This window comes from Chaetodon trifascialis, chromosome 10 (genome assembly GCF_039877785.1).
Source record: "Chaetodon trifascialis isolate fChaTrf1 chromosome 10, fChaTrf1.hap1, whole genome shotgun sequence".
NCBI lineage: Eukaryota > Metazoa > Chordata > Actinopteri > Chaetodontiformes > Chaetodontidae > Chaetodon > Chaetodon trifascialis.
In genome coordinates this window covers 2152120-2165673 of record NC_092065.1, presented here as the reverse complement: position 1 = coordinate 2165673, position 13554 = coordinate 2152120, and the positions used below count along the sequence as shown (strand labels likewise).

The 13554-nt window shown below is 41.7% G+C and overlaps 1 protein-coding gene and 1 pseudogene across 1 annotated transcript in view; both read right to left on the bottom strand.

The window, feature by feature from the left end:
* The window catches only part of kitlga (kit ligand a), a 34443-nt gene extending 21293 nt beyond the window's left edge, over positions 1 to 13150 (bottom strand). The window contains exon 1 of the mRNA XM_070972717.1: positions 12840 to 13150. Coding sequence (XP_070828818.1) covers positions 12840 to 12854 — 15 coding nt within the window. The 5' untranslated portion in view covers positions 12855 to 13150. The remainder of the gene's footprint in view (positions 1 to 12839) is intronic.
* LOC139337279 (general transcription factor II-I repeat domain-containing protein 2B-like) lies at positions 6288 to 7609 on the bottom strand (annotated as a pseudogene).
* Positions 13151 to 13554: the final 404 nt, after the last annotated feature.

Here is a 13554-nt window from a genome sequence, read left to right as displayed (position 1 = left end):
AGGATACATTAACGATACACTGAAGCCTCTGTCGATGCGATGCGATTCAAAAATGATTTGATAACGATATGACTTGCTTACAAAGAGATTTGGTTCGATATGATGTGATCCAGTTGATACAGTGAGTTGTGGTACGAGAGTGTGCCCATATCAGATTTCTTATAGCACAACTCTGCTTTACTCTCTGTGTCAATTTGAGAGATGCATGTAATATTTGTTTTGTTTTTAAGAGCAAACCAATAAATCCGATTTTTTAAAAAAGACATAATTCAGTATGTATAGACAGAGCATTAAATTTTATTTATAATAAGCAATCCTCACTCCGAACTATGTTCTGTCCCTACAATTTTACAAAACGTAAAAAACTTCATCGCCAGGTTCGTTGTGCTACTGACTGATTGATAGCTGCTCGGCATTGTTTGCAGATTGCGTGCGTTTTGTTCAGTTTACCTTCTTAGTAAACCCAAAATATTGCCACACGTTTGATTTGTGTGTCTTTTTCGGTGCACTGAATATCTCCTCGCTGCTAACGTCATTCTTGTTTCCCTCTATGTTGTGAACAACGCTTGCATCGGTGAAGGAGGAGCGATGGTGCATTCAGGTTGCCTCGGAAAATAAGACAGAGCAGGGAATAGTACCAGAACATGAAATAATCGATTTAACTATGGAATTTACCGATGCAGACAGGCTAGAAGAGATGCACCGTAAATTCACCCGTAAATTATATCCAATGTACCTTGAATCTACCGATGCAGTTGCATCGCAAACGTTTGTATAGGATCACCGATATGAATCGGTGAATCTTGTCATCCCTAGTCTACTCATGCCTGACCATTCACTCCTCTTCTGTCTCGCAGGGAAAACTTATGTTACTGTGTTGTATTAATAAACAGATCCATACTCAGTAACAATGTATCGAAATTATGCTCTAGTGCAAAATGACATTATACTTATTTATTCTATTTTAGAATACGTGTTGTTTTGTTTAATTCCACCTCTTTTAATGCACTAATTGGGAGAGGCACTTCTTCTATTTTGTTCTTCTCTGCACAATGACAACAAAGTTGGTGCAGGTACGCCGCCTCAACCCACAGGCGGCAGATTTGTGTCTGTTGTCAGTCAGTACTTTTACACATTAGTCACAACAAAGTCAAGTTCTGGTCCATTTTTGACAGCAACAATGGAGACATTTGTCCAAATGTCAGACTTGCCTTGCTTTGCTTTTGCATTGAAATGACCCGCTTTTATCCTTTTTTCAAGTCATCTTTTGAATCCCAGGACTGGTGTTTATTTTTTTGATCGCAGTAGCTTTAACACCACCCGCAGATCCCAGTCCCAGTCCAGTCCAGTGTGGTGCTCTGAACAACAGAGAAATGGTTCATTTAATAGAAGCGAAGGCAAATTTTTTAGTGCTGTGCATGAGTAAGCAGATTGCAAAGAACAGAAAAAAAAAACCTTTTCAAATGTCTGACCATGGCTTTTGAGGAAATTAGAGAGAACATCCATTGTGTTAAATAATGTGCTTCAAGATTATTGTGGACCAAATGTTTTTTTTTATTATTTTAATAAAGTATTAGGGTCAGTGATCTGGAAAGGATTAGAGGTTTTAATCATGGAAACATAAACAAGAAAGTAGCTAAGGAAACAATGAGATCAAAGAGGAAAAACAATCCAGAGGTGCTTTTTTCGGGGACATACACGAGATTTGGCTCGGGGAAAAGTTGTTATCCCGCATTGATGGAATTTTGCCTGACAGTTGTTTGAGCTGCAGAAAATGTGCTGAAACTCATGAGGGCACCAATTTACCAAAACTGCGGCGTCTCTAGAGGACATGCTAACTTGAAGAGCTGAGGCTTTGCTTGCAATTACGTCATCCCATCATGCAAATTTGAAAGAAGGGGATGATGATAAAATGCATGTGATGACTGTATGCTTGTTTTCCTTGGAAAGGACAGGTGTTCTCTTATGCTCCCCTTATAGCCTCTTTATATCCCCACATAACTGACTGTGTCAACAAATAACTGCAAGGATGGATTTGATTAATATGCAATAACTGCAGAAGGGGAATTCACCCTGGTCAACAAGGAAGAAAGCTGAGTTGTGCAATTGTGCTTCTCATCTGCAGCTCAGCTAAAGCTCGACCATGTCTTACTGCTTATTGTCAAACTGCTCTGGCAAAGAAGGTATTTAACTTCAAAAAACAAAAAGTTTTAACCTTGTGATTCATCACTGGATATGTATGACCCTAGCCGGTAATGGCCAGTACTGTGTAAATAACAAGCTCTGTTTTCTTGATTGCACAAGTAGTTGTTGATCAGCAACATGTGCTTTTGCAACCAAATAGGGGTAAAGAAATAAAGGAAAGAATGTGCCACTCTCCTAACTAATAACACGCTTATCGTCCTTCAAATTGCTGGATTGCACACTGAATTATACAGATGGAAATGTTTAGAAATTTGGCTGAGTATTAAACATCCTTTTACTATAGACAAAATTACTTTCCTCTGTTGTCCTAAAAATAATGCACTGCAAAATTATTGTGAGAGTATGCACTGTACACAAGTTCCCCTTGAAGTTGAGCATCAGGGATAAAATCCAGTGATAGAGAACATTCCTTGCTACTGTTAAGGAAATAGCATGTCAAGTTCACATGACCGAGTCACGCTTGAGCTGACAAATATTGCTTTTAACAGCCCTGAAAACTGGAAGAAAGACTTTTAGTTGACTGCACATCAGGCTCATCAAGCTTAAAGCAACGTGGTTCTATGTTCATTGCACAGTGAAGATGATTCACACCAATGCTAAATCTATATATTGTTTTTTGTGGCTTCTCATCCTGGCTTGAGGAAGAACTGATCGTGTGGAAATGGCAATTTCCAGGTACGCCTTCTAAATCTCCTCCAGTAGCAATTGTTCTGAGTCAGATGTACATGTGGATAGCTCATTGCTAAAGACTTGTAAAAGTCTTTGCGCTTATGAAAATATCCAGAGGTCCTGCATGAGTGCATGACTTGAATCCTCTGTTAATTATTTGAATTTACATGCCAATCACCAGACCTAAGAGCAAGACCAAATCAAAGAGCCTGAACACACATGTATGGTGACCACAACATGATGAGTGTGCTTATTAAAGTAATCCACCTATCACTTCACAGTTTGCTGCACGTCATCAACTGATTCTGTGAAGAAGTGAAGCCAAATCAACTGATACCAACCTTTTATTCAACTGCTGAAAAACCAAATAAACACACCAAATCCTGTTTACATTAGAATCTACTGTACCCTCAGATGGCCAGACGGCGCACAGTAGGAGAGTGTAACTTCCATCAGCGTTTCTGGTAACAGAAAAGTTTTCACCCTTTCAACAGAAAGGCCATGAGGGTTACATCCACAGTTCCCAGAAAATATGTTGCAGCTACTCTGCAAAACTGTGCATCCCCAAAATGTCAGCTTTTCAGGGACCAAGAAGAACTGACATGAGTTTTATCCAGCATTATTAAGTTTTGGAGTTTGCAAGATGTGGGGGGATTTCCTCCCCTCCCATAGCAGAGCAATGGACCCTCTAACTAACGTTGAAATCACTTGAAATGTGGCTGAATGTTGTCAAAATATGTGACCCGCCATGAGAACACCAGCAATAAGTCGGTCCAGGGCAAGTGTAAACAAAGAAAAATCGATAATAAATAAATAAAAAAATAAAAAAAATAGTGATATTGGGTTTTTTGGGGGAATATGTAAGTTGATATCATGAAGAAGCCACTCCATGTTTCAAATAACAGTATTGGGGGCCTTAAAACCGTAAACTTTGTATTTGAATTTGGGTTGTTTTAGAGAAAATTCTCCGTCCTACTCAGGGGTGTGGCGATTCAACAGTAAATTAGCATACTGGCTTTCTTTGGCTATTCACGTGCTTCTGTTCTTTTTTCGGCCAATCAGCTGCACGTTAAAAGGGAACCACATGGCTACTCATGCAGCTTCTGGTTATGCTGATAACAATCTCACTTCTGATTCTGAACCCGAACTACAAGATGAAAATGAAGAAATTGACAAGAGCGACTGCATTACACTGGAGAACATCCCTAATCTACAGTTGACCTTAGCTGAAGATGAAGATGATGAAGAATACGATGAAGAGTAGTAGTAGTAGTACTGGCGGCACGTGCGGACGCAGCGGCTCCTCTCTGTCCCGATAATGTGGTGTCTACATGTTTGTCTTCGTCGGTGTGTTTGAGTGATTTTATGTTTTCGTCGCGCTTGTCTGTCCCAATGCGCACATACAGCCGTGGGACTCTTTTTGACATCGGTAACACAGCAACCTGCAAATTAAACCCGGCACACGCCGGCGGCCCATTTTGACACTGACCCCCACTACTGCAGCGCACCCGCAGAGGTAGTGCCACAGGAAGCGGGGAAAGCGTGGGGGTATCCGGGCGAGGCTAGCGGCAAATCCACACAAGCCGGCTATACGATCTATCGTACTCGCCAATGTACGCTCCTTGGACAACAAACTGGACTATATACATCTTCTGAGATCGACCCAGCAGAATGTGAGAAAGTGCTGTGTTTTCATTTTTATGGAAATATGGCTCCATAACAGCATACCGGACTCTGCCATCCAGCTGGACTGGCTAACATTCTACCGAGCAGACAGAGCCCTCATTGAAGGAGGTAAGACCTGCTGCGCTGTGGTGATGTAGACACTGTTCACCCCTTGTGGAGTTTATAATCATCATTAGGGGGTTGGACTTATGTAAATGAGATGCAATGAGCAGCACTGTGTCACCTGGCTTCCCTAGTAGGTGAGAATCTTTCAGGCTGGATTTCCTCAAAAACTAGTTTGAGGAGTGCCTACATTCAAATGGCCACATCTTCCTCAAATATTTTCAGATTTCCATGTGTTAGACATTGTTGGAAAGCTAAGAAACTACACTTTCAGAACATGCAAATAACTCAAAATGCCCCCCGGGAGACTTGCTGCTGGTTTTCTCATGGCTGGTCACATATCACAGAGAGGACCCAAAAGAGGGTGGTTCATTATAAAGAGGCACTGTGGGTCCGAAGCTGATTCACACGAAGCCAAAGCAGAAACCACTAAATGCATCATTTTTATATTGTGTTTGGTGCCTGAGAGAATTCCCTTTGTGGACCTGCTGATGTGTTTGGCAGCTTTATGACATCAGTGGCTACAGTCAATCAATCAGTCAATCAAGCAAGTACAATAACTTGGACCTGACTTCACAGAGTGCATTTATGTCATGTGTCTTCCAGTGCAGCTGCGGTCATTTCAAGAAGAATTATGGAGACTGTGTTGGTTATGGTGGTAACAACAATAATTTTAGTAATCTGTCCATAATTTTTTTATGAGGAATTAATGGTTTTATCTCTAAAATTGTGAAAAATTGCCAATTCATCTCAGAGCCCACAGCGGCTATCAGACCAACACGCCAAAACCCAAAAATATTCACATTACGATTCCATAAAACACAGAAAAGCAGAAAATCACATTTGAGAAGCAGCTGTTTTTTTTTGTTTTTTTTTTCTTGATTAATGTCTTAAGAAATGCTTTTAAATCAGTGATGCAGTCTGATAAATCTGGACAAAGAACTCCGTCATTGCCATTCAGCCATTAATGTAAAGGCTGTTCCATGGTGAGGAACTAATTGAGATTTAAGACACTCATGAATCATAAAGGCCACAAGCAGAAGATAAATTCTGATCTTGGACTCAAATGTTATGTTCAACATTTAATAAAGTGAGTTAAATACCAAATAGGGAGTGATTTGAGAGTTCAGAGGAGAGGTTCAGTTGCTGTGATAAGTGCTGGTAATCATATATACTGCAGCTTCAGGTTCACACTTCTTGCAAATCGTGCGTCACCATCCACGTGGCAGTGATTTTAGCATGACACCTATTCTCTGCAGCTTTTGAACAGGGAAATCCAAAAGTCCATCTTCTAAATCTGATCCAACCAGCCAATCCAACCTTGCACATCAGGTTGAAAGTTTGTTGCAGCAAATGGTTCAGAAATCAATAAACCTTGTTTTTAAATCCTCTGAGTTCCTTGTATGAGTTTTATATCTCCTGAATGGCTTTATGGGTATACTCTGCCACTCACTCGTACAAAGAGAAAAACTCACTTGAGTTCTTGGTACTTATGTACCAAACATTACAGAAATCAGCTACAGCTAAAAACCAGGATTTCCAAATAAGTGTATCAGCAGAGAACTGTTTCCTGTGATTACATTCACCCAAAGACATGCCTCCTCTCAGACAGGTTTGATGTTAGACTAGGCACACAGTCTGCAGAGGTGGGCAAACTTTTTAGGTCAGGGGCCACATTGACCTTTAAAATTTGACAGACGTGCCGGGCCAGCACCAGATGCATACATATCAAACGTAAACATGAAAAAGGCATTACAGTGTTAATACCTACATTCACTTTGAGTGGGAACAGTGTTGTTAATCACCCTTTTTTGCCAGTGCATCAAAGTGTGGTGTTAGTTTTGCAATTTTCAGAACAGATCTGCGGTGTTCATCACTCAACTGGGATCTGTGGGATGCTTTGTTGGTGTTCATCACACTAAAAGTCTGTTCAGACATATACGTAGAGCCAAACAACACCAGCATCCTCTGTGCCATCTTCTGGATGTTTGGAAATTTGGCTGCACTTAATGAAACATAAAACTCATCCAGTTTAAGAGAGTTGAACTTCTCCTTTAAGACGGTGTCACATTGGAGATCATTCAGTTCCAACTGCAACTCCTGTGGCACCATTTCAGGGTCTTGTGTAAAGGGACATGACACCAGCTGAAGTGGCTTGTTAGTTTTTCCAAAAACAGAGAAATGATGGCAGAATTCTCCATGCAGATTGTCTGGTGATTTCCTGTATTTTTCCAATGTCGAGGTGCCTCTTTCAGCGTGGCCAGTGTGGGCAAATGAGCGAATGATTTGTTTGACATTTGCTTTGAGAATAAAGCTAGCTTGGTTTTGAAGGCACTGATGTTTGTGTACATTTCATGCACAAACTGGTCTTTCCCTTGTAGCTTCACATTCAGCTCATTCATGTGTGTCAGTATGTCCACAGCAAAAGCTAAATCACAAAGCCAATCTGTATCACTCAACTCAGGAAAATTGTCAGTTTTCTCAAGTAGCTCAAAAATTAGATAATCTCCTGTTTGAGTTCCCACACTCGTTGACATACTTTCCCCAAACTTAAACAGCGGTCATTGGAGTGGTAAAGCAAGTCCTGGTGATCAGCGTCAGCTTCTTCAAGAATCTTAATAAACTGACGATGCTGAAGTCCCCTCGCTTGAATGAAGTTAACAAGTTTTACAACTGGCTTTACTACGTGATCAAGTTGCAATACAGATTTACACAGTGCTTCCTGGTGGATTATGCAGTGTAAGAAATTTACCTCCTGCTCAGGGTTGTCCTCTTTCATCCTCTCCTTCATTTTTTTGAGCAACCCGGCGTTTTTTCCAGTCAGATTTGGCGATCCATCAGTGGTAACGTTAGCAAGCATACTCCAAGGTAGCTTGTGCTTCTTGATGACCCCCGACACGCTGTCATACAAGTCCTCTCCCCGCATTTTCCCCTTCAGGTACTCCATGGCCAAAAACTCCTCCGTTATCTCAAAATTGTCATTAATCCCTCTGATAAAAATTAAAAGCTGAACGGTGTCCCTTATGTCATTACTTTTGTCCAGTGCCAAGGAATATAATGCAAATGACTCCGCTTTTTTGTTTAGCTTGCTAGCTAAGTCTTCTTCAATTACCTCAACACGACAAGTCACTGTCCTGCGTGATAATTTTTTTTTTTTTTTCAAATTTGTTCTTACTCTCAGGACACAAGATACCTTTCTCCTTCGGAGAAAGGCTTGCTGGTCTTTGCTAATTTGAATGCCAGCAAATAACTTGACTTCGTGCTTAATTCTTGGATGGCAGTTTGTCGGATAAAGGTGTTTAGATGAGTCTGTAAACTAGCTGCCAACTTCTGAGCGGTAGCCATCTGTTCTTGCATTGACTGGTTGTTAGCATAATTAGCATGCTTAGTAGAAAAGTGGCGGCTGATGTTGTATTCCTTTAAAATTGCAACAGTTTCTTGGCAAATAAGACATACAGCATTTGACCGGACTTCAGTGAAAAAGTATTTAGTTGTCCATTCCTTATTAAACGCTCAGCACTCACTATCAACTTTTCTTATCCTTGGCCCGCTCATTGTTGCAGATGGGTTCAGAGCAGTAACAGAGTAATAACAGAGAGCAGCCCGGGCTCTGCAAAATCAAGTCAATCACTGCACCTAATGGGCCACCTGGTGCAATGCCAGGCATTACAGGACAAGGTCAAATTAATGCAGTCATAATTATGATATGGTTTGATCTGGGGAATTGTGTACCTGTATCCTTGGCGGGCCGGATTAAAAAGACCAATGGGCCTGATGTGGCCCATGGGCCTTAGTTTGCCCACCCCGGTCTAATGGCTGCAGACAGCGTTTCTCTGGATCTGGGACAACACACTGAATTGATCGCAGAAGAAAAAACACATCAAATGCTCAGACACGAGGCCTGGTGTCTGTGACAGAAGAAAATCTCTAAATTTGTTGCTTTCATGGGGTCTGCGTACTTTACAGAACTGAAAAAAAGGTTGTTTTTCCACAAGGAGAAGGTCAACTTCTCCAGACTGAGTGCACAAAGCTTTAGAGCTAATTATGACACTTTTCACTTGAGGAAAACATGAGTTTGGTTGAGTGCGTTTTCAGTGATTTGACCTTTTAATGAATTTCGTATTAAACACAGCTCTAAGAAACAACCTGTAAATATAACAAGATACCACCCACTGGACTCCTCTGCAATCCTGCAAACCTCCATGTCAAATGATCCTTCTTCAGTTTCAAACTGAGGTGAGAAAGCTTCTTTCAAAAAGTGCACATTATCAAGATTTAAATAATAATTTCCTTCTAATGAAACACTCTGCTGTCCAGCCGTGGCTCTACAGATCACTGTGTCCATAAAGAAATGGCTCAGTTTCTCTCTTCCTCCTGTTTGGGCCTGGATGCTGTAAATGAGGAGAGAGTCCTGCATGTAAGATCAAACATAAGTCTTGTGCAAAGGGTGGTGACGCTCTTAATTGGATTTTCCATAACGGTGGTTCACTGTGAAGGCTTTGTGATTTAAAACACAGCTCTTGGCTACTTTCCCTTCTTCATTAGAGACCAGACCTGCAGGATGTTCTGTCTCTTCTTGGTAAGAATCTCTGCAGCAAAGAGGTTCGGTTGTTTAATTCATACTCAAAGCAAATCAAGTATTACAACTTCTCAGAAAGCCTGAAAACAAGCCACCTCGCCAAATGAATTTAGTTACTGAAACTGGAGATCAATGTGACTGAGCCTCTTTGGCCCCACGCGGCTTCTGGTGGGTCCATCACCTCAGAGATGGCAACAGCATAACTGACAAGCTGATCAATCCTTCCTGCGAGCGAGCACTGTTCAAACACACAGGACTTCAAATGGAAGTTGAAACTACATGATCAACAGTGGTTTTATATGCTAATATGATTGACAGAGAAAAGTGTGTAAATAATATCCAGTACATCTATTCATTATTTCATTTTAGGCTACCAAAAAAAAAAAAAAAAAAAAAAAAGTGCATCATCAAAACCACCACTGACCCACAGTAACAGCAGTGTGACAGGCAGGCAGTGATGGATCTCATTTAACACAAAGTGAATAACTGCTTGGGAGGATGAGGCATGACCTGTGATTAAAACATGAGTCAGAGGGTCTATTTGATACGCAGCATTGACAAACGAGCATCCATCACTGCTGTGACCTGCTGAAATGTCTGTTGACAGAGAGGAGGAGGATGGTAACAGCCGGCATCCCAGGGATTTTTACTGGCTCCACTCTTGGCTCCACAGGTGTCATAAATCACCTCCGAGGGCCGAAGTTCACAGAGGCAAAGAATGTATTAAATCGTGGGAATGCAAAATAGATCAAACTATGTCTTACTGTGGCTTTAAATGAGAAGATCCACTTTAGAGGAAGTCATTACTCGATTATGCAACACCATGTGAACTTGCGCCACACAGCGCAGCAGCTCTAATGTTGTTTTGCGTTTCCTTTCCTGCTGCTAACGTGATCTTATTACAAAACCATCAAATTGTTAACCTGACACTTAATTTGCAGATTTAAGCCTTTACTGCATGTGCTTTTTATAATGAGATTTGCCTGATTCAGTGTCATTCTGGCACATCTACACAGTTGCCACGACGCCTACTGCTTGTATGCTTCCCAGATCATGTGACATAAACCATTCAGAGTGGCCTGGGTTTTCTTCTCATGCTTTGCCTTCTGTACTACACCAACACGCATCTTTCAGAATCTGAAACAATGAATATTCCACGGAGAATCTCTCAGGTGGTTTTGATGTTGGTGTTGGTCCTCAGCAGGTTGGAGGTCACAATAATAAAGCAGAAGCAAACTGAGCCTACATCATGTGAGCAGTTGGCCTGTGGAATTATGGCGAGTGTTAGAGCTTGTTTCCTCCGGTTGGAAAGTGTGTGTGTGTCTCAATCACTGTGTCTCAATGTGGAAATGTGTATTCTATGCAAACAACTGGCAAGCGGCATGTCATCACAGAGATCAGCGGGAAATAAAACAAAATTACTTTCACAAGTTTGCATCTCTGTTATGGGACGACAGGAGCACCACAGATGTTAAAGTTCTCTCCAAGGACCTGAGCCACTGGTTTCTCCGACACTGTGCAGGCATCAGAGCGCTCCCTACTGGTGTTAAATGTTCTATGGGGATGTGAAGGTCCAGACATGCTCTCCCACTTTCTCTCATGCAAACACCTCATGTGCCACAGCTCCTCTGAGGATGCTAGTGAGCAATCACTTTCATCAGAGTGGATCCAAGCCATTTCACTCATGGCTATAACTTCTTACAAACACCTAAGATGGTACTGTCATGAGTTCACAGTAAATTAACTATTTCACATTCTAAGCACCTACAGAAACATGAGGGGAATAAACAGATCTGTGCATATTTAAGGAAAGCTTTTCTAAGTAGGACAAATTCCAGACAACTAACAGAAAAATCACCTCCTTTGCATATTTTCTAAATCTTGTTATCTGACAATGGACAGTGTCACGAGCTGTGGCAAGGACTGTGAATAAGAGACAAAAAGTGTCTGTTGGTGCAGCCAGGCACACAGCATACTGTAACATACTGTATAACTTCATTAACAAGGCACAAAGGAAACCCTATTCAGAACATGATTAACAGCAGAAGAGATGCAGAAATGCCCACCCTTCCTCCAGGAAACTTCAAAGACTTTTATCCCCAGATGCACGCACACATGCACAAACACCCGCACACACACCCTGTCATAGCGATATTAATGTTTCATGTCCTATTTTCCTTATCTGATATAGCGATCAAAAGGAGCTTTTAGTTGCTAAGCAGAGTGAGGCAGAGACTACTCAGAACCTTCATATGCACAAGGTTTGGTCAAACAGCCTGGAGGATGTAATGCAGGTTAAACCTGTCTAAATTTAGTTTGCACACCTTCTCATACACACATCTCACACACAGCCATTTGGCATAAATATGTGTAAGCCCTTGCAGAGTTCCTCAAATGCAGATTTAATGTCTTTAAGGACAATTAAAAGAGTGTTAGTGTTGAATGGCTGCCTTAAGGTGATCACCTGCTGGTGGATCAAATCTTTCATCTATACCTGCACCACAGTGATAAAAAATGACAGCTGGTGTTCAAATGCAGAATGTGCATAACTTCAGTCTCTCTGCCTGCTAAATAAATAACAGCATTGGCCTTAAAAGAAGCCTTTAGTCGTCAATTTGTGCCTTTGGGTCAGGCATGTCAGAGGCCATAGATTATGGTGTCAGGTCTTGCCTTCACAGAGCCTAAACTACCATAACCTGAGGGACCGCCTGATCCGCTGGACAGACGGTGGATGAAAAGGCAGTTCAACTGTTCAGTGGCAAAAATCACGGTCACAGGCGAAAAATTACCATTACAGATAGAAATCTGTTCAAAAGAGCACAGACTGACACCCTGACCTCACATTAAAACACGATTGCACCGGTTTAATTTGTCACTCTGGGTCGGTGGATAATTTACATATCAAACAATAAATCAGTAGGCGTGCGTGTCCAGAAAAGCGCTTTCTGCTCTATTTAGAAATCACCTCCTTGAAAGACAAGTAGTGAGTTTTGAGTGAGCGGGTGCGAGCAAAGATAACAGCTCTGCAGGTAAAAAGGTGCAAAGTCTATCTTCCCCGAGTCTTCTGCCTCCTTACAAATGCAATCATTTCAGGAATAAAAACCGAAAAAGTGTCTGTGCGAACCGTTCCAGAAGCGGACACGCAGAAGTGGCTGACAGGCACTGTAATGTGAACTCACTGATCGCATTGGGAGCGCTTCACTAGCAGCTACATAAGGTAGACGTGGATGTGGGACAAGGTGACCAAACTCTAAACAGGTAGAGCGTGTTTCAAGACGCTGCGTTACGACAAGATTGCAACGGGTTTAACACCTTGCCACCACTAGAAGATCGGAAATGAAGCCTCACCGCAGTGAGCGCTACCGAGCAGCTTGGATCCAGCTGCTACTTCTAAGTTTATTATTCCAAACCTGTTTGTCGGCTTCTAAAACTACATTCAAACGCGAGAAGCATTTGTGTGAAAACGTCAAAAGTGTCCTGGTTGAGTTTGATTGGGCTACTCCAGGGCAGCGGGAACGCGCCCCACTGCCCTGCGTCACGTCGCGACGCAAAGTGTCTCTTTCCTCAAGTGAAAAACAGACAAAAATCAATCACTTACGTTTGACTTCTTCATATGGAACGACAGGAGTAAATCCAGCGTGTGCGAAAGCCTATTTTATTTTACTTCTACGGGGAGGAAAGGGGTTGTCATCATCCTGTGTGCACATATCCAATGCCTAAGTCAGCAGTATCCAAGCAAAGGAGAAAAAACAAGAAGAAGGAGAAGAAGCACGGCACGGCAAAAAAAAAAAAAAGGGGGAAATCAAACTTTGAACCTTTGCAGCCTGTAGGCTAATGGCGTGTGGCATCTAGCCCATCTATCTACAACACAGTTCCAGATACTGAGGGCTCGCAGCGGCGGAGCGGGACAGCGCGCAGAGGGAGGGAGAGAAGCCTTTATAATGATGCGTAAAGAGCTGCCAAGAGCCGCCCACTGACGAGCCGCAGTGTGAAGAGGTTCATTCTATAACCGCGACTGCCAGTATAAACAGATCAAACTACAAAGCAGCTTCAGAGCTGCGCTTTGCTGCTTGCTCAATAATCACTTTATTCCGTATACTAATTGCTTTTACGAGGCATTTAACCCATAAACACTCAAAGTCGAAGTTTGAGGCTATCGTTAACATTCTTTTATAATAATGACGATAAGTCAGACTTAAATTGGAAAAACTTCAAATCTGCTGCTTTTTCATGGTGTAATATATAATAGTATACAAGTAGGCACAGTTTTGGAAGTTTATTACTGTTATAGTTTTAAACTTAAGTCTACATAT